Source organism: Lutra lutra, chromosome 14, assembly GCF_902655055.1.
Source record: "Lutra lutra chromosome 14, mLutLut1.2, whole genome shotgun sequence".
NCBI classification, from domain to species: Eukaryota; Metazoa; Chordata; class Mammalia; order Carnivora; family Mustelidae; genus Lutra; species Lutra lutra.
The window spans coordinates 46,852,427-46,879,642 of record NC_062291.1 but is presented as its reverse complement, the minus strand read 5'-3'; the positions used below and the strand labels follow the sequence as shown (position 1 = coordinate 46,879,642).

The following is a 27,216-nucleotide window of genomic DNA, read 5'->3' as shown; positions in this document are numbered from 1 at the left end:
GGGAGTCCTGATGGCAGATTCAAATCAGACCAAAGAGTATCTATACATTTAATGATCAATTAATTAATTTAATTTGTTAATTAAATTTTTAATACTTGATTACAGTAACACTGTAATTAATTAATTTAATTTGTTAATTAAATTAAATTAATTAAATTAATTAATTACAGTGTTACTGTAATCAAGTATTAAAAATTTGGGGAGACTTTTCATAAGATCAGGCAACTAAAACAAATGGTCAATGGCCAATCTAAATTCAAAACTGGATATTTTGAAAGTATATCCCATGGCAATTATCAGCTCCTACTGTTCTCAGAGGCTACAGTGTGTAAAGTTATCTAGAATCAATTTAGAAGAATCACAAGCCTATGATCTAAATGAAAAGTAAGAGGTAAGAAGAAGAAGATCTAAAATTTATATGAGATTTATATAGTGCTTCTAAAATTTATATGAAAGAGCAAATGGGTTTTCCATGTTTTTCTATGAAGCAGAGACAAGCCATCTTCACTCAGCCCTCTTTGCATTTCTGATCCACAGACACTGTGCATTTAGGAAATGGTTCTTGTTTTATATCACTAATTTGCAGATGGTTTGTTACACAGCAGTAGATAACTGGAATGTCCCTCATTCACAAAGGACTTTGGAATGCTTGCACCTTCTAGACCTTCTAGATCCTTCCATGTCCATGGGTGGCTTCAGTGCTCACACCAATGATGATTACTGTACTCTAGTCTCCCAGCTCCTGGACCTCCTCATCCACAGGGATGTCCCCATCTAAGCCACCTCAGCTGCCACCTTTGAGTTATAAAAAAGCAAGATCTTGAGGATTTTAATGGCCACCTGGAGGGCTTATGATAAGAGACAAATGGTGGCCTCATCTTATCCCACCCCACCCCCTCTCCCACCCAAAGATCCCAGGACTCCTGCCTGGGGTTGTCAGAAGGCAGGACACTGAGCAGAGCGGCAGGTCATAAAGTCACCATGCCAACCCTCCTGTCCATCATAACAAGGCCTTCTGCCCTGGGGGCACGGGGGAAGGAAAGCGCAGGTAGTGGGGCCATCGCCCCAGAGCCAGCCACTTACCTCTTCCGCCCAAAGGGCAGGTAGCAGGTGGAGGCTTGAAGTGGGTCTTGGGAAAGGGCTGGAGAGGCGGAGTCCTCCTTGGCACAGGAGGAGTCCACGGAGGCAGCAGCCTGAGGCGACCTGAAGTGGCCAGCATCCAGCAGCACCGCGAGAGCGGCCCAGAAAATGGGGAGCCGCAGCCTGGGTTTGCCAGGCCCTGCACTCTTCCTGCTGCTGGTATTGCCGCCTCCGCTGCTGAGAGCCGGAAGCTTCCTGCACACGATCAAGGCCTCCAGAGACATGAATGAACCCGGTCAGAGCAGGAAAAGCCAACACCACAACCCCCGCCCACATGGGAAAGTCCTCCAACCCAACAGCGGTCTGAGGCACTATTTCCCGGAGACCCGGATAGACGAGTCCAAAAAGTGCCGGAGTAATTTTGATCTTTACTTCATCTTGGACAAGTGAGTGGCCCTCCTGCCCTACCCAACGCCCCAAAGGCAGAGCGGTCCCTGAGGCTAATATGGGCAAGAGGGGGCCAAAGGGGATGCCAGCTTCCATGAGGGGAGGGAAAGGGGATTCTTTCCCTCAAGAAATCTCTGCAGACTCGTTCCTGAGACAGAAGGAATGCCCCCAAGAATTTGTTCTCTGGGACTTTTCCTTTTGGAAGAAAAGGCCACAATAGGGTTTCCGGGTGGCTCTCAGTCCCTCCTCTGACATGGCCAGGATCTGTGCCCTGCATGCCCCTTAAACAGCTGGAGGGGCAGGTGATTGCTAGAAGCTCCTTCTAGTTATTAGAAGCTCGCTGGGTTTCAGTTTCTGTCTGTATGGTTTTTTGCTTGTGTTGCTTTTCACCCACATGGATTCTATTTTTACTGGGCACCAGAGAGATTGCCCTGTTGCTTCTGGTGGGCATTCTCAGACTGTCACTGCTTAGAAAATCCTTTGCTTTCCTTCCCAGACTTTTGCTTCCTTCTTCAACCCCTTGGAGACCATGTTCTGGATTTTGTGCACTTGCAGAACAGCTAGGTCTGGCCGGCTGTTGTCCTGGGAAGCTGGGTTGTGCATTAGGCACCCTGTGGCCCTCAGAGAAGGAAAGGGGGTGGATATTCATCTTGGGTGGATATTCATTTGTAACTTGCCTGTTGGGTTGAGAATGAACTTTACTGGGTTAATACTATCAGTGGTATGAGAATAATATTGTTAAAGCACGTTTTGGTTTCCAAAACCCTCCCACTTAACACTTCATCCTCAAAACCACTCTGAGATGTAGAGTAGGGAAGATATTTGCACTTTCTATCTCCTGGAAAGGGGGTGGGATCTGGAAGTTGGATGAAGTAGCTCCCAGGCTGGTAGGGATGACAGGACTCTGGCTTCCTGTGTACCCTGATTACAGCATTCCCAGGCTGTACTGCCTCTGATTCCTCTTATTCTCTGTGGAAGCTGATGACCTAGGGGTGGGGAGGGGGGGGGGCAAGTATGTGGCCAGCCACCGGCTTCTAAACAAAACCAGCAGAGCGGGGAGCCTCTCTGTCCACTGGAATAAGTTCCTCCTCACTGTCTAGTGAAGGGACTTCTGAATTGCTCTGAGCAGGTCTTGCCTCAATGATATTTGGCCCAGCCCAGGGAGATGGTGATTTCTCTCTTAGGCATTAGGGTTGGGGTTAGGAAGACTCTTGTTTGTTGGGAGATTTTTGATTACTGATTCAATTTCTTTTCTGCTTTTGGATCTGTTCAGGTTTTCTACTTCTTCCTGTTTCAACTTTGGTAGTTTATATGTTTCTAGGAATTTATCTATTTCTTCCAGATTTCCCAATTTGTTGGCATATAAATGCTCATAATATTCTCTTATAATTGTATTTCTTCAGTGTTGGTTGTGATCCTTCCTCTTTCATTCATGATTTTATTTTTTTAAAGATTTTATTTATTTATTTGACAGATAGAGATCACAAATAGGCAGAGAGGCAGGTAGAGATAGAGAGAGGAGGAGCAGGCTCCCCGCTGAGCAGAGAGCCCGATGTAGGGCTCCATCCCAGGACCCTGGGAACATGACCTGAGCCAAAGGCAGAGGCATTAACCCACTGAGCCACCCAGGCGCCCCGTTCATGATTTTATTTATGATGGTCCTTTTCTTTTTGATAAGTCCAGCTAGGGGGTTATCAATCTTGCTAATTCTTTCAAAGAACCAGCTCCTAGTTTCATTGATCTGTTCTTTTTTTATGCATTCCTATATCATTGATTTCTGCTCTAATCTTTATTATTTCTGATTTAGGCTCTATTTTCTCATCTTTTCGCAGCTCCTGGGTGTAAGTTTGGGTCTTGTATTTGAGACTACTCTCGCTGTGTTGCTATATACTTCCCTCAGGACCACCTTTGCTGCATCCGAAAGGAATTTAACTGTCGTGTTTTCATTTTCATTTGCTTTAATAATAAAAAAAATATTTTTTAATTCTTCTTTAATTTCTTGGTTGACCCATTCATTCTACAGTAGGATGTTCTTTAACCTCCACATATTTGTGGTCATTCCAAATTTCTTCATGTGGTTGACTTCAAGCTTTATAGCATTGTGGTTTGAAAATACGCAGGGAGTGATCCCAGTCTTTTGGTACTGATTGAGACCTTATTTGTGACATAGTATGTGATCTATTCTGGAGAATGTCCCATATACACTCAAGAAGAATGTGTATTCTGTTGCTTTTGGATGAAATGCTCTGAATGTATCTGTGAAATCCAATTAGTCTAGTGTGTCATCCAAAGCCCTTGTTTCCTTGTTGTTCTTCTGCTTCAATGATTTGTCATTTTCATGGGTGGGATATTAAAGTCCTCTAATATTATATTATTATCAATCAGTTTCTTTAATTTTGTTATTAATTGGTTTGTATATTTGGCTGCTCCTAAGTTAGAGGCATAAATATTTACAACTGTTATATCTTATTGGATAAACACCTTTATTATGATATAGTGTCCTTCTTCATCTCTTATTACAGTCTTCAGTTTAAAATCTAGTTTGTCTGATAATAAGGATGGCTACCTCAGCTTTCTTTTGATGTCCATTAGCATGATAAATTGTTCTCCACCCCCTCACTTTCAGTCTGGAGATGTCTCTGGGTCTAAAATGAGTCTCTTGTAAGCAGCACATCAATGTGTCTTTTTTTTTTTATCCAATCTGATACCCTATGTCTTTTGATTGGAACATTTAGCCCATTTACACTCGGAGTAATTATTGAAAGATATTAATTTAGTGCCATGGTATTACCTGTAAAATTGCTGTTCCTGTTAATTGTCTCTGTTCCTTTCTGGTCTTTACTACTTTGGGGCTCGCTCTCTCTCTCTCTCTCTCGCTTTATTTTCGAGCTCACAGGATCCCTTTAATATTTGTTGCACGGCTGGTTTAGTGATCACACAGTCCTTTAGTTTTTGTTTCTCCTGGAAACTCTTTACCTCTCCAACTATTCTTAATGACAGCCTTGCTGGATAAAGTATTCTTGGCTACATACTTTCCAGTTTAGCATGTTGAATATATCATGCCAGTCCTTTCTGGCCTGCCAGGTCTTTGTGGGCAGGTCTGCTACCAACCTTATGTGTCTGCCCTTATAGGTTCAGGGCCTCTTGTCCCCAGCTGCTTTGGGATTTTCTCTTTATCTTTGAAATTTGTAAGCTTCACTATTATATGTTGGGGTGTTGGCCTATTTTTATTGATTTTGAAAGGGCTTCTCTGTGCCTCCTGGAGCTGAATGCCTGTTCCCTTCCCCCAGATTAGAGAAGTTCTCAACTATAATTTGTTCAAATAAACCTTCTGCCCCTTTCTCCCTCTCTTCATCTTCTGGGACCCCTACTATCCAGCTATTATTTTGCTTTATGGAAAGAAGTCTCTCTATGTGATCTAATGGGTTTTTTTTTCTCTCTTCTTTTCAGCTTCATTATTTTCCATCATGTTATCTGCTATAGCACTGACTCTTTCTTCTGCTCATTCATCCTCATTTTTATGGCCTCCACTTCGGACCATATCACAGTTATAGAATTTTTAATTTTGGACTGACCAGATTTTATTTCATTTATTTCTATGGTAAGGAATTCCTTAGTGTCTTCCATGCTTTTTTCAAGCCTATCTAGTATCTAGAATCATTTAAAAATTCTAATTCAGACATATTACTTATATCTGTATTGATTAAATCCCTGGCAGGGAGTACTACCTGCCGTTCTTTCTTTTGGGGTGAATTTCTCATCTTGTCATTTTGTCCAGAAAAGAAAAGAAAGGAGGAGAAAAAACAATAATAACAATAAAAAAAGACAAAGCAAACAAAGACAAAAACAAAACAAAACAAAACAGATCCTGGGTATGTTTTAGTCTGCTTGTTAAAGGAAACAAGATCCATTTACATCAACAAGGATGGAACTGGACAGTATTATGCTAAGTGAAATAAGTCAATAAGAGGAACACAATTATATGGTTTCACTCATATGTGGAACGTAAGGAATAGTGCAGAGGACAATAGGGGTGGGAGGGGGGAACTGAATGGGAAGAAATCAGAGAGGGATAAAAACTATATGAGACTCTTGACTCCAGGAAACAAACTGAGAGTTGCAGAAAGGGAGGTGGGTGGGGGATGGGGTAACTGAGTGATGGGCATTAAGGAGGGCATATGATATGATGAGCACAGGGTGTTATAGTAAACTGATGAATCTTTGAACATTATATCAAAACCAATGATGTACTATACCTTGGTTAACTGAATTTAAATTTAAAAAATAAATATAAAAATTTAAAAATAGAAAAAATAATAAAAACTTTAAAAACTAGACCCAAAAATAAGAAAAAAAAAGACTTTTAATATAAAGTGAAATACAATGATGGGAAACAAAAAATAAATATGTATATAATGTGTACATATAAACACAAAATTTAAAAGAATTGAAAAAATAAGAAAATAACTGAAAAAATACTGAAAGCCTAAAGAATAAAAATACCAAGAATGCTGTATACTGTTTTCCCCCAAGAGCTGAAGTTTTGCAGCCTTCTATGATCTGTAAACTTGGTGTGAGACAATTGTTTGTGTTGGTCTTCTAGAGGGGAGGCCTGTTGCACTGACTCTCAGTGGCATTCGCCCTGGTGGAAATGTACCTCCAGTGTGAAGGGAGTTAGGGCTTGGTGTAAGCAGCTCTGGACTCCACTCTGTGGCACTGTTTTCCTCCTTGAAGGCTTTCAGTGCTGATGGGGCCCTGCTCTCTAGTCCTGGAGCTGAAAGCTCACTCCCCCAACTCTTCATTGAGCCCTCACAGAAAAGTAGTCAATGACTCTTGTCTCCCTGGTTTTCATTGCTAATCTGGGTTCACTCAGTCTGTGACTGAGCATTTTTATCTCAGACGCATGACCGAGTTTCAAAACTCCAAATTTTTCTGACTCCTGAAGCTCGGATCCACGCTATTCCTCTCCAAGTGATGAGAGAGGGTCTTGCCTCACTATTGCCTTTTGCCGGACCCTCCCAGGAAAGCAGTCACACAACTCTGCAGTTTAAGGCATTGCAGAGCAGAAAGCTGGCACTTAGACTCATTGTTCTCACCCAGCTTCCTTGCTCTGATGCCTGGGAAATCTGCCACATTTGGGCATACCTGTTCTTGTGACCGTGGGGATCCTACAATCACACTGTCCCATCTGGGATACCACTCCACTTTGCCCCCTGAATACCTTTAAGCCAGGGACATACCACAATGTAATACACTGCAAGAAGTTCTGATTTTACACTCTACTGCTCCAGAAGCATGCTCCTCCCTATGCAGTATCCTCAGCTATTTCTCCCTGGATTCATCTAACTTCCTAACTTCCAAAAGATAGTCACTTTTCTACCTTGCAGCATTTCTTTTCTCAGATCGTCAATTGACTTCTCAGGTGTTTAGAATGATTAGACAACTATCTAGGTGTATTCGAGGAACCAGACAAACTTAGCGTGTCCTTCATCTTCTGTTTATACATTTTCTTTGGAGAAATGCCTATTGAACTCCTTTGCCCATTTTTGAATTGAGTTGTTTTGTTTTTATTGTTGAGTTGTAGGAATACTTATATGCTCTAGATAGCAATCCCTTTTCAAATATATGATTTGCCAATGTTCTCTCTCATTCATTAGGTTATCTTTTCATTTTTTTATGGTATCCTTTGTACAAAAGTTTTTAATTTTGATGTTTGGCTTATCTATTTTTCTTTTATTGCTTGTGTTTTGGGTGTGATATCCAGAATACCATTACCAAATCCAACATCATAAGGCTTTTCCTCTGTGTTTTCTTCTTAAAGTTTACATACAGACCTTTGCACAGACCCTAGAGTCACTAACATGTATGGAGAAAACATTAAGATATTTTTGTGTCCCTGGAAAGATTAAGGAGACTATGCTAGAGTTTAGGCACAAGATCCCTTTAGCAGTACGTATTTTACTTATTTTTTTAGCAGTTTGTATTTTTTATGTTATAATAGTCACCATACAGTACATCATTAGTTTTTGATGTAGTGTTCCCTAATTGATTGATTGTGAATAACACCCAGTGCTCCATGCAATCTATGCTCTCCTTAAATACCCATCACCAGGTTCACCCATTCCCCCACCCCCTCTCTTCTAAAATCCTCAGTTTTGTTTCTCAGAGTCCATAGTCTCTTGTGGTTTGTCTCCCCCTCCATTTCTCCCCCTTCATTTTTTCCTTCCTTCTAATGTTCTCCATGCCATTCCTTATGTTCCACAAATAAGTGAAACCATATGATAATTGACTTTCTCTGCTTGACTTATTTCACTTAGCATAATCTCCAGTCCCATCCATGTTGATGCAAAAGTTGGTATTCATCCCTTCTGATAGCTGAGCAATATTCCATTGTTTATAGGGACCACATCTTCTCTATCCATTCATCTGTTGAACAGCATCTCAGCTCTTTCCATACTTTGGCTATTGTGGACATTGCCACTATGAACAGTGGGGTGCAGGGGTCCTTTCTTTTCACTACATCTGTATCTTTGGGGTAAATACCCAGTAGTGAAATTGCTGGGTCATAGGTTAGCACTATTTTTAATTTTTTGAGGAAGACCCATACTGTTTTCCAAAGTGGCAGTACCAACTTGCATTCCCACAACAGGTAAGAGAGTTCCCCTTTCTCCACAAACTCTCTAACACTTGTTGTTTTTTGCTTTGTCAATTTTTGCCATTCTAACTTATGTAAGATGGTATCTCAATGTGAGGGTTTTTTTGTTAACTTATAATGTATTATTTGTTTCAGTGGTACAGGTCTGGGATTCATCATTCATACACAATTGACAGCACTCACCATAGCACATACCCTCCCCAATATCCATCACACAGCCATACCATCCCTCCCACACCCATCCCTCCAGCAACCCTTAGCTTGTTTCCTGAGATTAAGAATCTCTTATGGTTTGTCTACCTCTCTGGTCCCATCTTGTTTCATCTTACCCTCCCTTCCCTTAGGATTCTCTGTCTTTTTTCTCAAATTCCTCATATCAGTGAGATCATATGATAATTGTCTTACTCTGACTCATTTCACTTAGCATAATACCCTCTAGTTCCATTCACGTTGTTGCAAATGGCAAGATTTCATGGTTTTTGATGACTGCATAGTATTCTATTGTATATAGATACCACATCTTCTTTATCCATTCATCTGTTGATGAACATCTAGGCTCTTTCCATAGTTTGGCTATTGTAGACATTGCCTCTATAAACATTTGGGTATACGTGCCCCTTCAGATCACTGCATTTATATCTTTAGGGTAAATACCCAGTAGTGTAATTGCTGGGTCATAGAGTAGCTCTATTTTCAACTTTTTGAGAAACTTCCATACTGTATTCCAGAGTGTCTGCACCACCTTGCATTCCCACCAACAGTGTAGGAGGGTTCCCCTTTTTCTGCATCCTCGCCAACACCTGTCAATTCCTGACTTTTTAATTTTAGGCATTCTGATTGGTATGAGGTGGTATCTCACTGTGGTTTTGTTTTGGATTTCCCTGATGCTGAGTGATGTAGAGCACTTTCTCATGTGTCTGTTGGCCATTTGAATGTCTTCTTTGCAAAAATGTCTCTGCATATCTTCTGTACATTTCTTGATTGGATTCTTTGTTCTTTGGGTGTTGAGTTTGGTAAGCTCTTTATAAATTTTAGTTACTAGCCCTTTATCTGATATGTCATTTACAAATATCTTCTCCCATTTTGTCAGTTGTCCTTTGGTTTTGTTGACTCTGTGCAACAGAGTTTACTTTTCTGTGCAAAAGCTCTTGATCTTGATGAATTCCCAAAAGTTCATCTCTGCCCTTGCTTCCCTTGTCTTTGACGGTGTTTCCAGGAAGAAGTTGCTGTGGCTGAGGTGAGGAAGGATGCTGACTGTGTTCTCAAGGATTTTGAAGGATTCCGTTCTCACATTGAGGTCTTTCATCTATTTTGAGTCTACTTTTGTATGTGGTGTAAGGAAATGGTCCAGTTTCATTCTTCTGCATGTGCCTGTCCAATTTTCCCAATAACATTTGTTGAAGAGACTGTCTTTTTTTCACTGGACATTTTTTACTGCGTTGTTGAAGATTCGTTGGCCATAGAGTTAAGGATCCACTTCTAGGTTCTCTGTTCTGTTCCATTGATCTGTATGCTTGTTTTTTCAGCCACTGCCATACTGTCTTGATTATTACAGCTTTGTAATAGTGCTTGAAGTCCGGAATTGTGATGCCGCCAACTTTTTCTTTTTTCTTTTTCAACATTCCTCTGACTATTCAGGGTCTTTTCTGATTCCATACAAATTTTATATTTATTTGTTCCATTTCTTTGAAAAAACCTAATGGTATTTTGATAGGGATTGCATTAAATGTGTAGATTGCTCTTGGTAGCATAGACATTTTCACAAAATTTTTCTACCAATCCATGAGCATGGAAAGTTTTTCCATTTCTTCTCGTCTTCCTCAATTTCTTTCATGAGTACTTTATAATTTTCTGAGTATATATGTTTTTCTTCTTTGGTTAGATTTATTCTGAGGTATCTTATGGTTTTGGGTGCAGTTGCAAATGCACCCAACTCCTTAATTGCTCTTTCTTCTGTCTTGTCATTGGTGTATAGAAATGCAACTGATTTCTGTGCATTGATTTTATATCCTGACACTGTAATGAATTCCTGTATGAGGTCTAGCAGTTTTGGAGGAGAGCCTTTGGGTTTTCCACATAAAGTAACATATCATCTGCAAAGAGTGAGAGTTTGACTTCTTTGCTGATTTGGATACCTTTTATTTCTTTTTGTTGTCTGATTGCTAAGGCTAAGACTTCTGGTACTATGTTGAATAGCAGTAGTGACAGTGGACAGCTCTGCCATAGTTCCTGACCCTTATGGCAAAAGCTCTCAGTTTTTCCCCATTGAGAATGATATTCCCTGAGGTTTATTCATAGATGGCTTTTATGATATTGAGGTATGTCCCTCTATCCCTACTGTGAAGAGTTTTGATCAATAAAGGATCCTGTAATGTGTCAAATGCTTTTTCAGCATCTATTGAGAATATCATATGGTTCTTGTTCTTTTTTTTTTATTAATGTATTGTATCACATTGATTGATTTGCTGGTGTTGAACCAACCTTGCAGCCCAGGAATAAATCCCACTTGGTCGTGGTGAATAATCCTGTTAATGTACTGTTGGATCCTATTGGCTCGTATTTTGATGAGAACTTTTGCATCAGTGTTCATCAGGGATATTGGTCTGTACTTCTTCTTTTTGGTGGGGTTTTGTCTGGTTTGGGGATCAAAGGAATGCTGGCTTCATAAAATGAATTTGGAAGTTTTCCTTCCATTTCTATTTTTTGGAACCATTTCAGGAGAATAGGTATTAATTCTTCTTTAAATGTTTGGTAGAATTCCCCTGGGAAAGCTGCCTGGCCCTGGGCTCTTCTTTCTTGGGACATTTTTGATGACTGCTTCAATCTCCTTACTGGTTATGGGTCTCTTCAGGTTTTGTATTTCTTCCTGGTTCATTTGTGGTAGTTTATACATCTCTAGGAATGCATCCATTATTTCCAGATTATCAAATTTGCTGGTGCATATTTGTTCATAATATGTGCTTATAATTGTTTGTATTTCTTTGGTGTTGGTTGTGATCTCTCCTCTCTCATTCATGATTTTATTAATTTGGATCCTTTTCTTTTCTTTTTAATAAGCCTGGCCAGGGGTTTAGCAATCTTATTAATTTCTCTTTTTATTATTTTTTATTTTTTTAATTTATTTTCAGCGTAACAGTATTCATTGTTTTTTGCACCACACCCAGTGCTCCATGCAATCCGTGCCCTCTCCAATACCCACCACCTGGTTCCCCCAACCTCCCACCCCCCGCCCCTTCAAAACCCTCAGTTTGTTCTTCAGAGTCCATAGTCTCTCATGGTTCACCTCAGTTCTTTCAAAGAACCAGTTCTTAGTTTCACTTATCTGTTCTACTGTTCTTTTAGTTTCTTTTTCATTGATTTCTGCTCTGATCTTTATTATTTCTCTTTTCCTGCTGGGATTAGGCTTTATTTGCTGTTTTTTTCTCCAGCTTCATTAGGTGTTAGGTTGTGTATTTGAGGCCTTTCTTGTTTCTTGAGAAAGGCTTGTATTGCTATACACTCTCTAGGCTTGTATTGCTATACACTCTCTGTACAGGACTGCCTTTGCTGCAACCCAAAGATTGTGAACAGTTGTTTTCATTTTCATTTGTTTCCATGAATTTTTAAAATTCTTTCTTAATTTCCTGGTTGATCCATTCATTTTTTAGAAGGATGCTTTTTAGCCTCCATGTATTGTATGCCCTCTGTAATACCCACCATCAGGCTCACCCAACCTCCCACCCCCCGCCCCTTCAAAACCCTCAGATTGTTTTTCAGAGTCCATAGTCTCTCATGGTTCATCTCCCCTTCCAATTTCCCTCAACTTCCTTCTCCTCTCCATCTCCCCATGTCTTCCTTGTTATTTGTTATGCTCCACAAATAAGTGAAACCATACGATGATTGACTCTCTCTGCTTGACTTATTTCACTCAGCATAATCTCTTCCAGTCCCATCCATGTTGATACAAAGTTGGGTATTCATCCTTTCTGATGGAGGCATAATACTCCATAATACTCCATAGTGTATATGGACCACATCTTCCTTATCCATTTGTCCATTGAAGGGCATCTTCATTCTTTCCACAGTTTGGCGACCGTGGCCATTGCTGCTATGAACATTGAGGTACAGATGGCCCTTCTTTTCACTACATCTGTATCTTTGGGGTAAATACACAGTAGTGCAATTGCAGGGTCATAGGGAAGCTCTATTTTTAATTTCTTAAGGAATCTCCACACTGTTTTCCAAAGTGGCTGCACCAACCTGCATTCCCACCAAGAGTGTAAGATGGTTCCCCTTTCTCCACATCTTTCCAACACACGTTGTTTCCTGTCTTGCGAATTTTGGTCATTCTAAATGGTGGTGGTATCTCAATGTGGTTTTAATTTGAATCTCCCTGATGGCTAGTGATGATGAACATTTTTTCATGTGTCTGATAGCCATTTGTATGTCTTCATTGGAGAAGTGACTGTTCATGTCTTCTGCCCATTTTTTGACATGATTATCTCTTTTGTGTGTGTTGAGTTTGAGGAGTTCTTTATAGATCCTGGATATCAACCTTTTGTCTGTAGTGTCATTTGCAAATATCTTCTCCCATTCTGTGGGTTGCCTCTTTGTTTTGTTGACTGTTTCCTTTGCTGTGCAGAAGCTTTTGATCTTGATGAAATCCCAAAGTTCATTTTCACTTTTTTTTCCTTTGCCTTTGGAGACATATCTTGAAAGAAGTTGCTGTGGTTGATATCGAAGAGGATACTGCCTATGTTCTCCTCTAGGATTCTGGATACAAAGTCAATGTACAGAAATCAGTTGCTTTCTTATACACTAACAATGAAAATACAGAAAGGGAATTTAGAGAATCGATTCCATTTACTATAGCACCAAGAACCATAAGATATCTGGGAATAAACCTAAGCAAAGAGGTAAAGGATCTGTACTCGAGTAACTACAGAACATTCATGACAGGAATTGAAGAAGACACAAAAAGATGGAAGACCATTCCATGCTCTTGGGTTGGAAGAATAAACATTATTAAAATGTCTATACTGCCTAGAGCAATCTATACTTTTAATGCCATTCCAATCAAAATTCCACCAGTATTTTTCAAAGAACTGGAGCAAATAATCCAAAAATTTGTATGGAATCAGAAGAGACCCTGAATTGCTAAGGAAATGTTGGAAAAAAAAAAAAAACAAAGCTGGTGGCATCACGTTACCTGATTTCAAGCTTTACTACAAAGCTGTGATCACCAAGACAGCATGGTACTGGCATAAAAACAGACACATAGACCAGTGGAACAGAGTAGAGAGCCCAGATATGGACCCTCAACTCTATGGTCAAATAATCTTTGACAAAGCAGGAAAAAATATACAGTGGAAAAAAAAGACAGTATCTTTAATAAATGGTGCTGGGAAAATTGGACAGCTATATGTAGAAGAATGAAACTCGACCATTCTCTTACACCGTACACAAAGATAAACTCAAAATGGATAAAAGACCTCTTCTATGCTTTTTTCAAACCCAGATAATGCCTTGATAATCATCATTCTGAACTCTAGTTCTGAAATCTTACTAATGTCTGCATAGATTAAGTCCCTAGGCATCAGTACTGTCTCTTGTTCTTTTAGTTTTTTGAAGTGAGCTCTTCTGCCTTATCATTTTATTCAGATAAGAATAGATGAATGAAAGAACAAAACACTAAAAAGCTAGCAATGACTCCAGAAAACACATTAACCAAATCGGAAGAAACCTGAAACTGGAAGGGGGGCAGGAAAGAAAAAAAGGGGGAAAAAACTATATATATATATATATATATATATATATATATATATATATATATATACACACACATATATATATGTGTGTGTGTGTGTGTGTATACATATATGTATATACACATATATATATGTATATATATATATATATGTATATATATATATATATATATATATTAGGTTAATAGAACAAAGCCACACACTTGATTTTGGGTGTATTTTGGTCTGTTAGAGGAAACTGCCTCCCAAAATTTTGAAGAAAGAATAACTTATATATATACCAAAATGATGAAGGGATGGACTATGACTGTAAATATGAAAATTAAAAAAGGTTCCAAAAAAGGAATTGATAAGATAGGAAGTTGGTTGAAAAAAGGGAAGAAAAAACAAAAGGAGATAATTTGATCAGGCTGGAGACTAAAACAAAGCCATACAGTAGATCTAGGGCATATTTTGTTCTGTTAGAAGAACTGTATCAGGGCGCCTGGGTGGCTCAGTGGGTTAAGCTGCTGCCTTCGGCTCAGGTCATGATCTCAGAGTCCTGGGATCGAGCCCCACATCGGGCTCTCTGCTCAGCAGGGAGCCTGCTTCCTCCTCTCTCTCTGCCTGCCTCTCTGCCTGCTTGTGATCTCTCTGTCAAATAAATAGATAAAATCTTTAAAAAAAAAAAAAAGAAGAAACTGTATCCAAAATTTTAAAGAAAGAAAAACTTATATGTATACCAAAAATGAGGTTAAATACAATGAAGGGATAGAATATGACTATAAAAATGAAAATTAAAAAAGATTTTTACAAAGGTATTGATAAGATAAAATAGTTAAAATAGGAAAGAGGAAAAATTTTTTTAAAAGAAAAAGAAAAAAATAGCAAAATTTTAAAAATTTAACTTTGAAAGACTAAAGAATCATGGGTAAAAAGCCACAAATTCTATGTGCTGTATTTCCCTAGCACCAGTGTTTTACAGTTCTCATTGATTGATGAACTTGGTCTTGGCTGAATGTTCTTGCTGATCTTCTGGGGGAAGGGCCTGTTGCAGTGATTTTCAAATGTCTTTGCCCGAGGCAGAATTGCACCGCCCTTGCCAGGGGCCCAACTGAACAGTCTGCTTGGGTTCACTCTCAGTAGCTTTTGTTCCCTGAATGATTTCTGTACAGCTTTAGAGGGCAAGAATAAAAATGGTGGCCTCCCAATCTCCGACCAGGCCCTGTAGGAGTTGAGAGCTCAGGGCCCCACTCCAGTGTGCCCTCAGAGAATAGCACTCAATCCGTCCCATCTCCCTGGTCTCCAGCCACAATCTGAGTTGACCTGGCCTGTGACGGAGCATTTCTTCTCTGGCGCACAGCCCATTTGGAGTCTCCAAACCCAGCAGATTCCTGCAGCACACTCCCGTGCCACTCCTCCTGGTAGAGGAAGGAGGGGCCCTTCCCAGAACTGCCACTTGTGAGGTCCCTGCTCAAAGAGTCATGGTCCGATGATTTAAGGTAACCTTGAGCTGAGAGCCCATCCTCGGCTCCATCTCTGCAGCTGGCTTCCCCTCTCTGATTCCTGGGAACTCTGCCACATTCAGACACCCCTGGTCTTTCTGTGACCCCAGGGGTCCTGAGACCACACTGTCCCCATGAGGGCTCCACCCCTGCTCAACCTCTGGAGCAACCTCCCTCTGTGGAGCAGACTTCTAAAAGTTCCCATTTTGTACTCCACTACTCTACTGGCTGGGAGCCAACCCCAGCCCCCTGTAGTCTCTTTTCCTGTATGTTGCCTCAGATTCATTTATCCACATGCCCTACCTTCTAGAAAGTGGTCGCTTTTCTGTTCTTAGAATTGCTGCTATTCTTCTCTTCCATCTCCTGTTTAGTTGGAGGTGTTGAGAATGGTTTGGTAACTATCCAACTGAATTCCTGGGACCAGATGAAATTTAGGTCTACTCTTCCACCATCTTGTTCCTCCCTCCTCAATGTGGTTTTGATTTGAATTTCCGTGATGGCTAATGATGATGAACATTTTCTCATGTGCCTGTTAGCCATTTGTATGTCTTCTTTGGAGAAGTGTCTGTTCATGTTTTCTTCCCATTTTTTGACTTGATTATTTGTTTTTTGGGTGCTGACTTTGAGAAGTTCTTTGATATCTTGGTTATCAGCTCTTTGTCTGTAGTGTCATTTGCAAATATCTTCTCCCATTCCATGGGTTGCCTTTTTGTTTTATTGATTGTTTCCTTTCCTGTGCAGAAACTTTTTATCTTGATGAATTCCCAAAAGTTCATTTTCACTTTTGTTTCCCTTGCCTTTGGAGACATGTCTTGAAAGAAGTTGTTGTGGCCAATGTTGAAGAGGTTACTGCCCATGTTTCTCTCTAGGGTTTGATGGATTCCTGTCTCACATTGAGGTCTTTCATCCATTTTGAGTTTATCTTTGTGTATGGTGTAAAGGAATTGTTGACTTTTGCATTCTTCTGTATATAGCTGTCCCAATTTTCTCAGCACCATTTATTGAAGAAACTGTCTTTTTTCCATTGGATATTTTTTCCTGATTTGTCAAAGATTATCTGACCTAGGGTTGAGGGTCCACATCTGGGCTCTCTATTCTGTTCCACTAGTCTATGTGTCTGTTTCTGTGCCAGAACAATGCTGTCTTGGTGATCACAGCTTTGTAATATAGCTTGAAATCAGGCAATGTGATGCCCCCAGCTTTGTTTTTCTTTTTCAACGTTTCCTTGGTGATTCGTGGTCTTTTCTGGTTGCATACAAATTTTAGGATTGTTTGTTCCAACTCTTTGAAAAATGCCAATGGTATTTTGATCTGGATGGTGTTGAAAGTATAGATTGTTCTGGGCAGCATAGACATTTTAACAATGTTTATTCTTCCGATCCATGAGCATGATCTGTGTGTCCACAAATATATGTTGTCAGTGTGAGATATTTTTCTCTCTGGATGGATATTGCCCAAACTAATTTGTAATGAGCTCTATTTCCTTGGTTTGGAGACAAGTACTTATAAGGATTGGGTATTCTAAAACTGTAAGAAAGATAGAAACTAATCTAAATATGTTTCAAATTCATGTGATCTGGGCAAATACTCAGTTATTGGTTTAAGTAAAATAGATATGGCTTTAGTTATCAGCACTAAAATTAAAACTTTTATGTGCCTTGGTTTACTAAAATAAGTAGATGTGATCTCTGTTCCAAAATGTTTAAAAAAAAATAACTTGGGAGAATGATGAACTTTTATGTTTCATCAGGGTTTTTTTTTTAATTTTTATTTTAATTTCAGTTAGTTAACACACCATGTTCTATTAGTTTCATGTGCACATTATAGTGACCCATCACTTCCATCCATCAGCTGTGCACATCAGAACAAGTGGGCCCCTTAATTCCCATTGCCTATTTCACTGATCCTCCCCATGTCTCATAAAGTTTTTATGGGTAAACTCAGCAAAACTGTTAGGAACAAGTACATTGAATAGATGTAAATTAAATTAGAAATTTTAGATAAAAATAAAAGAAAATAAAAGTTTAATACTTTTACATTTAAGTTTTTTATTCATTTGAGTTAATTTTTGTATATGACATAAGGTAAGAGCCCAACTACATTATTACATGTAGACATCCAGTTTTCCCAGCACTATTTTTTGAAAATAGTGTCCTTGCCACATTGAATGTTCTTGATATCCTTCTTAAAAAATCAATTGAAAATACATATGAGGGCTTATTTCTGTGCTTGTTATTCTATTCCGTTAGTCTATATGTCTGTCTTTATGCCAGTATTACACTATTTTGATTATTGTAGCTCTGGGGTTTTTGTTGTTGTTGTTGTTTATTTTGATTTTTATTTAAATTCTAACTAATTAACATTTAGTGGAATATTCACTTCAGGAGTAGAATTTAGTGTTTCTTTGCTTACTTATAACAACCCATACTCATCATAACAAGTGCCCACCCATCACCTATTTAGACCACCCCCAACCTAGCTCCCTCCATCTACCCTATTTGTTCTGCATTGTTGAGTGTCTCATGGTTTGCTTCTCTCTCTGTTCCCTGTTAACCTGTTTTGTTTCCTAAGTTCCACATCTGTGTGAAGTCATATGTTATTTGTCTTTCTCTGACTGACTTATTTCATTAGCATGACACTCTTGCTCCATATGTCACAGCTATATATACATGTCTATATATGTCCCAACTCTTTTATCCATTCCTCAATGGGTGGACAGTTGAGCTCGGCCTGTAGTTTGGCTATTGTTGATAAACCTGCTATAAACATTGGGGTACATGTGCCCCTTGAGTCTGTATTTTTGTATCCACTGGGTAAGTACCTAGAGGTGCAATTGCTGAGGCATAGGATAGTTTCCTTAAATCTTAGAGGATTACACAGGCAGTAACTTCTTTGACTTTAGTTATACAAAAATCTTATTATTTTATTTTATTTTATTTTTTCAGTGTTCCAAGATTCATTGTTTGTGCACCACACCCAGTGTACAAAAGTCTTAATAAGTATGTCTCCTGAGGTAAGGGAAATAGATTTAAAATAAAGTATCTGGGCTTCATCACGAGGAAAACCTTCTGAACATTGAAGGAAGCAATCAACTAAACTAAAAGGCAACCTTTGGGATAGGGAAAGATATTTGCAAATGACCTCTCTAGTAAAGGGTAAGATCCAAAACAGATAAAGAACTTATCAAATGAACACTTAAAAAGCAAGTCATCCAGTTTAGAAATTAGGCAAAATAGCACGAATAGATTTCTTTCCAAAGAAGACATCCAGATGGCCAAGGGGCCCATGAAAAGATGTTCAACATCACTCATCATCAGGGTAATACAAATCAAAAGTACAAGGGGATATCAACTCTCTCCAGTCAGAATGGCTAAAATTAATATGGAGAAAGGGGAACCCACTTACACTGTTGGTGGGAATGCAAACTGGTACAGCCACACTGGAAAATGGAGTGGAAATTTCTCAGACAATGATTATTGTAGCTTTGTAATAAATTTTGAAACCAGAAAATGTGAGTCCACAAACTTTGTTTTTATTCAAGACCTTTTTTTAGGATTTATTTATTTATTTGGAAAAAAAAAGATTTATTTATTTATTTGAGAATGAGAGAGAGAGCATGTATGCGGGTGCACACAAGCTTAAGCAGGGGATTGGGCAGAGGAATAGAATCTCAGACAGACTCCCTGCTAAGGGAAGAGTCTGTAGGGCTTGATCCCACAATCCTGAGATCATGACCTGAGCTGAAATCAAGAGCTAGGCATTTAACCAACCAAGCCACCCAGTTACCCCAAGAAGATTTTAGATATCTGAGGTCTCTTAAGATTCCATATGAATTTTAGAATGAATTGTTCAGTTTCTGCCAAAATAAAAAAATGTTGAGATTTTGAGAAAGATTGCACTAAGCCCATAGATGGCCTTGGCTACTATTGCCAGCTTTAAGATATTAAGTCTTCCAGTGAATATGTAAGTTCCCTCCAGTGATTTGAGTCTTTTTAAATTTCTTTTAGCCATGTATTATAGTTTTCAATGTACTAGTCTTCTGCACCTTTGGTTAAATTTATTCATAAGTATTTTGTTCTGTTTGATAATATTGTAAATGGATTTGTTTTCTTAATTTCCTTTTTGGAATGTTCATTGTTAGTGCATATCAAAATGTAACTGATTTTTATGTTAATTCTGTATCCTGTAACTTTGCTAATTTCTTTTATTAGTCAAACAGTTTTTTTGTGTGTGGAATCTATGGGGTTTTCTACATGTAAGATCATATTGTTCAAGAACAGAGACAATTTTACATCTTCCTTTTCAATATGGATGCCTTTATTTCTTGTCCTTGACTAATTGATCCAGCTAGAACTTCCAATACTCTATTGAACTGAAATGATGGAACTGGGCATTTTTGTATTACTTTTGATCTTAGGAAAAGTTTTAGTCTTTCACCACTGATATGTCAACTATGGGTTTTTCATATATGGTTCTTATTATGTTTATCATAGAACTTTTCTCTCATTCCTAATCAGAGCATTTTTGTGACGTATGTTGATTTTTTCAAATGCTTTTCCTCATGAATTGGAATGATCGTGGAATTTGTTTTTTTGATCTATTAAGCCTATCATATTCTATTCTGTTAATTACATTGTTTGATTTTTGCATTGAACCATGTTTCCATTGTGGAAATACATCCTACTTGGTCATGGAATATAAATCTTTTAATATGTCATTAAATTCAGTTTGCTAGATTCTTTTGTTGAGGATTTTTGCATCTGTATTCATATGGGTTATTGATATGTACTTGAACTATTAGTATGGTTTTGATTTTGGGATAATGCAGATCTCATAGAATGAGTCTGGAGGTGTTCTTCAATTTTTTTGAAGTGTTTGGGAGAGATTGGTGTTAACTCTTCATTAAATGTTTGTTCATATCAACCTATGAAACCTTCTGGTCCTAGGCTTTTCTCTTCTAGGAAATTTGTAATTACTGATCTCTTTACTAGGTCTATTCAGGTCTATAGGTCTATTCAGATTTTATGCTTCTTTTTGTTTCAGTTTTGGCACGTTGTATGTCTCTAGGAATGTATCCATTTGCTGTAGGTTATCTAATTCATGGATGTATAATCACTCTGACCAGTTTCTTATGATTCTAAGTATTTCTGTAGTATCAGTTGCAATATCTCCTCTTTCTAAATTAAATTTATTTATTTCAGCACCTTTTTTTATTTTGTTCTCTGCTAACTTTGGGATTCATTTGTTCTTTTTTTTCTAGTTCCTTGACATTTAAAGTAAGATATTTTATTTGACATTTTGCTAATTCTTTAATATACGCATTCCTCATTATTCATTTTCCTCTCAGAACTGCTTCTGCAGTATTCTATAGGTTTTGCTATTTGTTTCCATTCCCATTAGTTTCCATTAGGATTTTTTCTTCCATTTGTTTCTTTTTCCCATTGTAATCTTCTTTGACCCATTGGTCATGCAAAAGTATGTTTAATTTCCATAAATATATGTTTGTTTTCCAGATTGTCTCTTGTTTTTTATTCTGTGTTATTAAAAAAGACAGCTACTATGACTTAAATCTTAAATTTGCTAAGACTTGTTTGGTGTCCTATCATAGGATCTATCCTGGAGAATAATCTGTATGGACTTGAAAAGGATGTGCATTCTGCAACAGTCGATTGAAATGTTTTATATATGTCTTTTAAGGCCACTTGGCCATAGTATGGTTCAATTCCAAGGCTTTCTTGTTGCTTTTCTGTCTAAGAAGATCTATCCATCACTGGAACCTAGGGTATTAAAGTTGCTATTTTTGTGTTGTTACCTTTCCTCCCTTCAGATCTGTTAATATTGCTTAATATATTTAGGTGCTCATGTTGGGTATGTATATATTTATAATTTTTGTATCATCTTGATGTATTTACTCTTTTATCATTATGTGATAACTTTCTTTGATTCTGTTACTGTTTTTTGGCTTAAAGTCTCTTTTGTCTGATATAAGTGTAACTATAATTTTTTAGGTTCTACTTGCATGGAATACCTTCAGTCCCTTCATATTGAACCTACATGTGTCTTAAAGCTGAACAAATCTCTGGTAGGCAGCAAGTAGCTGGGTCTTGTTTTTTACCTGTCATTTTGCAGATTTTTCGTCTGGTATTATGCTGTTTCTGATACCATGCTAGTACTGATGCTGTTTGTTGCTGTTTGAGATTTACTAACTCTCTATTGTCTTCTGAGGGAAGAGAATTTAGCTTTCTTACAGCTTAGGTTCTCTACATGATTTCCCCCCATCCTTTCCATTCTTCCAGCATAGTTATATCATTAGTGTGTTTTGGCCTCAAGCTTCGATGATGGAGATGTCTTCAAATGTCTGCTGGTGCTCTTCATTCTCATTTAAGAGTGAGACACTAGAACAGGATTGGAGCTCTGTGTGCTGGAAGCCCACATAGTTGCTGTACCATATTGCCTCCTTCCTAGTGACCTGATTGTCCCTGCAGTATTTTCCGCTGCCCAGGAGCACTCACGTTGGTCTAAAAGTTTCTGGAGTCTAAACCTTTCTTCAAAATCATCACAAACTGGAAACTTCCCCAGAGTAGGTGGGTGAGTTGAAGATTCTTATTTCCTGTAAATCTTCTTTGAAATATCCTCTTCACTCAGGGGAAAAACAGGAGAGAAAAGTAATGAGAAGGAGAGTAGACAGGGTTTCCATTAATTAAGGAAGTTGTCTTGCACTTTAACATGGAGGCTTCTAAAAAAAAGTCTGCATTGTGGGTTGGTTGTCAGAGTCTAGTACTTTCTTACTCAACCAGAGTCACCTTGATCTGCCTAGTGTAATGGGTAGAGCATGGGTTTTAAAGCTAGATCTGCATTCAGATCCATGCTCACTATTAATATTGTGGCAAATGCCATGACCTGTGAGTCTCATCTGTAAAATGGGAATACTGCTGATATCATAGGGCTGTTCTGGAATTGGGAAATCATGCTTGTAAAGTGTCTATTATATACATACATACTCCATGAATGATAATCCTGACTTCGTTAGAAACCACCTGCTGATAGTTTTAGATATAGCCTAGAGGAAGCAAAGGAATGATATAAAGGAAAATCCAGGAGCATTTTGTTGGGATGTGGTGCCAAAGAGCTCTGCCTCCAACCCAACCACAGACACCTTCAAGGGGCAGGGGAGGAGCAGACATCTGAGAGACAATAGGCATCCGGGAAAGCCAACAAATCAGAATCACTGGAGGCTTTACCAACCAATGCATCCTCCCTTGTTTCTTGTCCAGCAACCCCACCTAGCATGACCATACATCCTGGTTTGCTACCACAAGTCCCTCATCCTTTGAAGTTCCTCAGCCCAAGCATACAGATACTGTTAGACAACCTTCCCACAACTCACACTGATGAAAGTCACTACAAGGGTGACCCACTTAGGTCACTGAGGATGTGTGGCAGGCTTTGGCTATGTTGAGGAGAGTAGAGGTGAGGAGCTTGCTAAAGGACCTGCAGGAAGGCAGAGAAGACAAGAACTAATCCTACACAACAGATGTGACTCATCTCTCTGACTCGTGTTTCTTCATTTTCAGGTCGGGCAGTGTGAACAACAACTGGATGGATATTTATGACATGGTGGAAGATTTGGTCAATAAGTTTGACAAGTATGGCTTCTCTGTGTTAATAGGGTGTTGTTTCCTTCTGCCAGAGGTAGTACAGAGCTGTTTAGACTCAGTGGGCACGGGAATCCCTCCAGTCAAGAACACAGAGCCCAGAGTGAAGTTCTGAAGCAAGAAAGGAGAGATCACAGTGATTCCAAGGGTCTCAGCAACTTTACTTGGCTCCTGCCTGACAGTCAGGCCATATTACTAGAGACACAGTAATATGCCCTGAGGACCTAACAGATTAGGAAACAGGCAAACCAGTAACACAGTAATTAAACACCTGGTTAAATGTGTCAGGGGCCAAAATAAAAAGGCAAAGGACTTAAATGAAAGCTTATATAAAAAGGAAAAATTTTAATTCAAGGATGGCTTCCCAGAAGATGTGGCAATATCAACTAGGTTTTGATGGATAGGAAAGACAGGGCAACAGGAAACATCAAGAATACTTCTTATGGAATGAGTGGTCTGTTTGGCTGCAGAGTAGGGTTATCTCAAGAGAGGACTAGGAGATGAGGCTGGGCATGTTGGCTTGTAGCCAAGGCCATAATAGCTCATAGTGCCATGCCATGGGGCCTATGTTTCATGTTGTGAGCAATAGGGAGCTACAGATAATTCTTGTTGAAGGGTTTGACATGATCAAGGTTGTGTATTAAGAAGAAAAGTCTGACGGAAATGGGTAAAATGAGTGGAAACAAGAGCCAAGAGCAGTAGGGAACTCAGCTAGAGACCTATGGTACCAATTTAGCCAAGGATAATGAGGGTCAGCATACCAAAAGACAATGGCCAGGAGCAGGAAAGCCTGGAGGGATGTAGGGATGTAGGGATACAGGCCAGGAGGGATGTAGATGAATGGCTGCCAAGAGGGAAAATAATTTCTTTGAGAGGAGGAGGGAAGAAGTGGGGAAAACAGGCAAGAAAGGAAGGGCAATGAAGTTCCAGAGAATGTTAGAGAAGGGAGGTCAGGTGGGAGATCCTCCTGCAGGAGAGTGCAGATGTTTCTCTGTCTTCTTGTGAATGCAGCTGTCTGTGTAAGTGCCACTGTGTGTTTGTGTGTGGTGTTTGTGTGTGTGTGTGTGTGTGTGTGTGTGTGTGTGTGTGCACCTGCACGCACATGTACATAAGAGAGAAAGAAAGAGAGAAACAGACTGACAGAAAAACACTATTGGGTGTTGTGAGGTAAGGATGGATCAAGATGCCATTCTGGCACACTCTTCCAGAAAGGCCAGATATCTTACAGGCCTCTGAATTCCTTACTAAAGTTATGGGAAGTTCTGGGGTTTGGGAAATGGGCCCCAAAGGATAAGAATTAGGGTGAGGGCAGGGGAACTGTCATATACTCCTTCCCTGGCTGCTCATTGGCTTCATTTTGAGCCTCTTTCTATGACTTCTCACACGCACATTCTTCCTCCCCAGCCCAAACCAGCGGATGTCTTTCATCACCTACTCCACAGAGGGCCACACACTCATGAAACTCACATCAGACAGGTAAGTGTTGACATGGTGACCCCCAAGGCAGGCCCAGAGGGTAGGACTACAGAAAGAGCCAGGGAGCGAATGAGTTCCCTGAGACCACAGGGGGGAGCACACTGGACTGCAGGCTGGGCAGGCCTAGACTACCCTCATTGTGCACCCTGACTCACAGATCTGGCTCCCCAACCCTTTCTGACTCCCAGCTGCTCTGACATTGGCCACCCTGTGCTACTAGATCATCTCCACTCCTAAGCCCTGCCTTTCACCTGTCCTGACTCTTTGTTTCTGCATTCTTCCATCTTCTTAGAACAGACTGGCTGTGAGGACTCCCAGGATGGTATAGAACAGGTGTATGGTTCCTTTACAAACTGCATTAATGATCTGTGGTCATGTGTCACTCTCTGCCCTGGGCCAGTGGGTGCCAGTGAAACAGTCATAACCAAGGAGGAAAGGATGAGCAACATCAAATTATTGATGTTCTCAGCGAAGGGGATCTTACTTCCATGGTGGGTCTGAGACAGGGGAGCCCATGAGTAGGATCCTGAACATCAGAATTGAGAGAGACATGACATGCCCAAAGCCTAGGTGGGCCACGGTGGGCCCAACAGTTTGCCCAAAAGCCTAGAATTAGGGAATTATAGAGGTTCTGAGTAGCTGACTAAGGAAGTTAAGATTCTTGAGGGCACAAATGATCAGAACACAACACGGAGAAAGTTAAACAGCAAAGAGAGGGTGAATATCCTTAGGACTGGATGGGTGCCAGAATTTGAGTCACAGAGCCACCATTCAGGACCATGGAGAGAAGCCAGGAGCAGCAGACTGAGCAAGAACAACCAGACCTCAGGAGAAGGGTGTCATGATGTCAGTGCATGCAGACAGCTCTCTCATCTCTGACCCCAGGAAAAGCAGTGAGTGGGATGGCTGCTCCAAGCATTAGTGGAGGCACAGATTTGTGCATATGTGTGGTTATGTGTTTAGAACAAAGAGACCGGAATGGATATGAGCTGAGTGGAAGGAAGCAAGTCCATCAGGGGTGACGCTGGCAGGTAGCAGAGAGATGCAAGGCTGCTGGGCAGGGGGCTCTGGTGGAAAAGCTGTCACTGGGGAGGGGAAGGCTTCTGCCTTCTCTAAGGTGGGAGTCTCAGGGCCCAAATGTGAGAAGCTGTGTAGGGGCTTAGGGAGGGCCTCCTGGTCCTCTCTGGACAAAACATGACGTCTTGAAAGATGGCGGAGAAGTAGCAGGCTGAGACTACTTCGGGTAGCGGGAGATCAGCTAAATAGCTTATCTAAAGATTGCAAACACCTACAAATCCAACGGGAGATTGAAGAGAAGAAGAACAGCAATTCCAGAAACAGAAAATCAACCACTTTCTGCAAGGTAGGACTGGCGGAGAAGTGAATCCAAAGCGACGGGAAGATAGACCGCGGGGGGAGGGGCCGGCTCCCGGCGAGCGGCGGAGCAACGGAGCAAAATCAGGACTTTTAAAAGTCTGTTCCGCTGAGGGACATCGCTCCAGAGGCTTAACTGGAAGCCCAGGCGGGGTCAGCGTGGCCTCAGGTCCCGCAGGGTCGCAGAAGGATTGGGGGTGTCTCAGTGTCGCAGAGCTTACCGGTATTAGAACGGGGAAGCCGGCTGCAGAGACAGAGCCGAGGAGTGACTCTCAGCTCAGGGTTGCCTTGAACCGGTCGCAGGCTCGGTCAGCTCGGAGCGCGGCCGGAGGCCAGGGTGACGGGAGTCATTTGGCGCTGTTCTCTGAGGGCGCACTGAGGAGTGGGGCCCCGGGCTCTCGGCTCCTCCGGGCCGGAGACCGGGAGGCCGCCATCTTCATTCCCGTCCTCCGGACTCTACGGAAAGCGCTCAGGGAACAAAAGCTCCCGAAAGCGACCCGAACGGATTACTCAGCGCGGCCCCGGGTAAGGGCGGTGCAACTCCGCCTGGGGCAAAGACGCTTGAGAATCACTACAACGGGCCCCTCCCCCAGAAGATCTACGGGAAACCCAGCCAGGACCAAGTTCACCTACCAAGGAGAACGGTGGAATTCCAGAGGAGAAGAAAGCAAAGCACGGAACTCATGGCTTTCTCCCCATGATTTTTTAGCCTTGCAGTTAATTTAATTTTTTTTTCTTTTTCAATTTTTTTTTTCTTTTTCTCTTCTTCTGCTAAATTTTTTTAACTTTTACCGTTTTCTTTTTTTTAACGTTTTTTAAATAGTTTATCTAATATATATATATTTTTTCCTCTTTTTATATTTTTTCTTTATCGGCTTTCTTTTTTTTAATAGTTTTTTTTTTCTTTCTTTCTGAACCCCTTTTTATCCCCTTTCTCCCCCCTCACAATTCGGGATATCTTCTGATTTGGCTAAAGCATATTTTCCTGGGGTTGTTGCCACCCTTTTAGTATTTTACTTGCTCCTTCATAAACTCTTATCTGGACAAAATGACAAGGCGGAAAAATTCACAACAAAAAAAAGAACAAGAGGCAATACCAAAGGCTAGGGACCAAATCAATACAGACATTGGTAATATGTCAGATATAGAGTTCAGAATGATGATTCTCAAGGTTCTAGCCGGGCTTGAAAAAGGCATGGAAGATATTAAAGCAACCCTCTCGGGAGATATAAAAGCCCTTTCTGGAGAAATAGAACTAAAATCTAACCAAGTTGAAATCAAAAAAGCTATTAATGAGG

General features: G+C 40.1%; 1 protein-coding gene across 1 annotated transcript in view; it reads left to right on the top strand.

The window, feature by feature from the left end:
- Positions 1-1,015: 1,015 nt before the first annotated feature.
- The window catches only part of ANTXRL (ANTXR like), a 57,141-nt gene continuing 30,940 nt past the window's right edge, over positions 1,016-27,216 (top strand). The window contains exons 1-3 of the mRNA XM_047702547.1: positions 1,016-1,526; positions 22,988-23,059; positions 24,473-24,544. Coding sequence (XP_047558503.1) covers positions 1,249-1,526; positions 22,988-23,059; positions 24,473-24,544 — 422 coding nt within the window. The 5' untranslated portion in view covers positions 1,016-1,248. The remainder of the gene's footprint in view (positions 1,527-22,987; positions 23,060-24,472; positions 24,545-27,216) is intronic.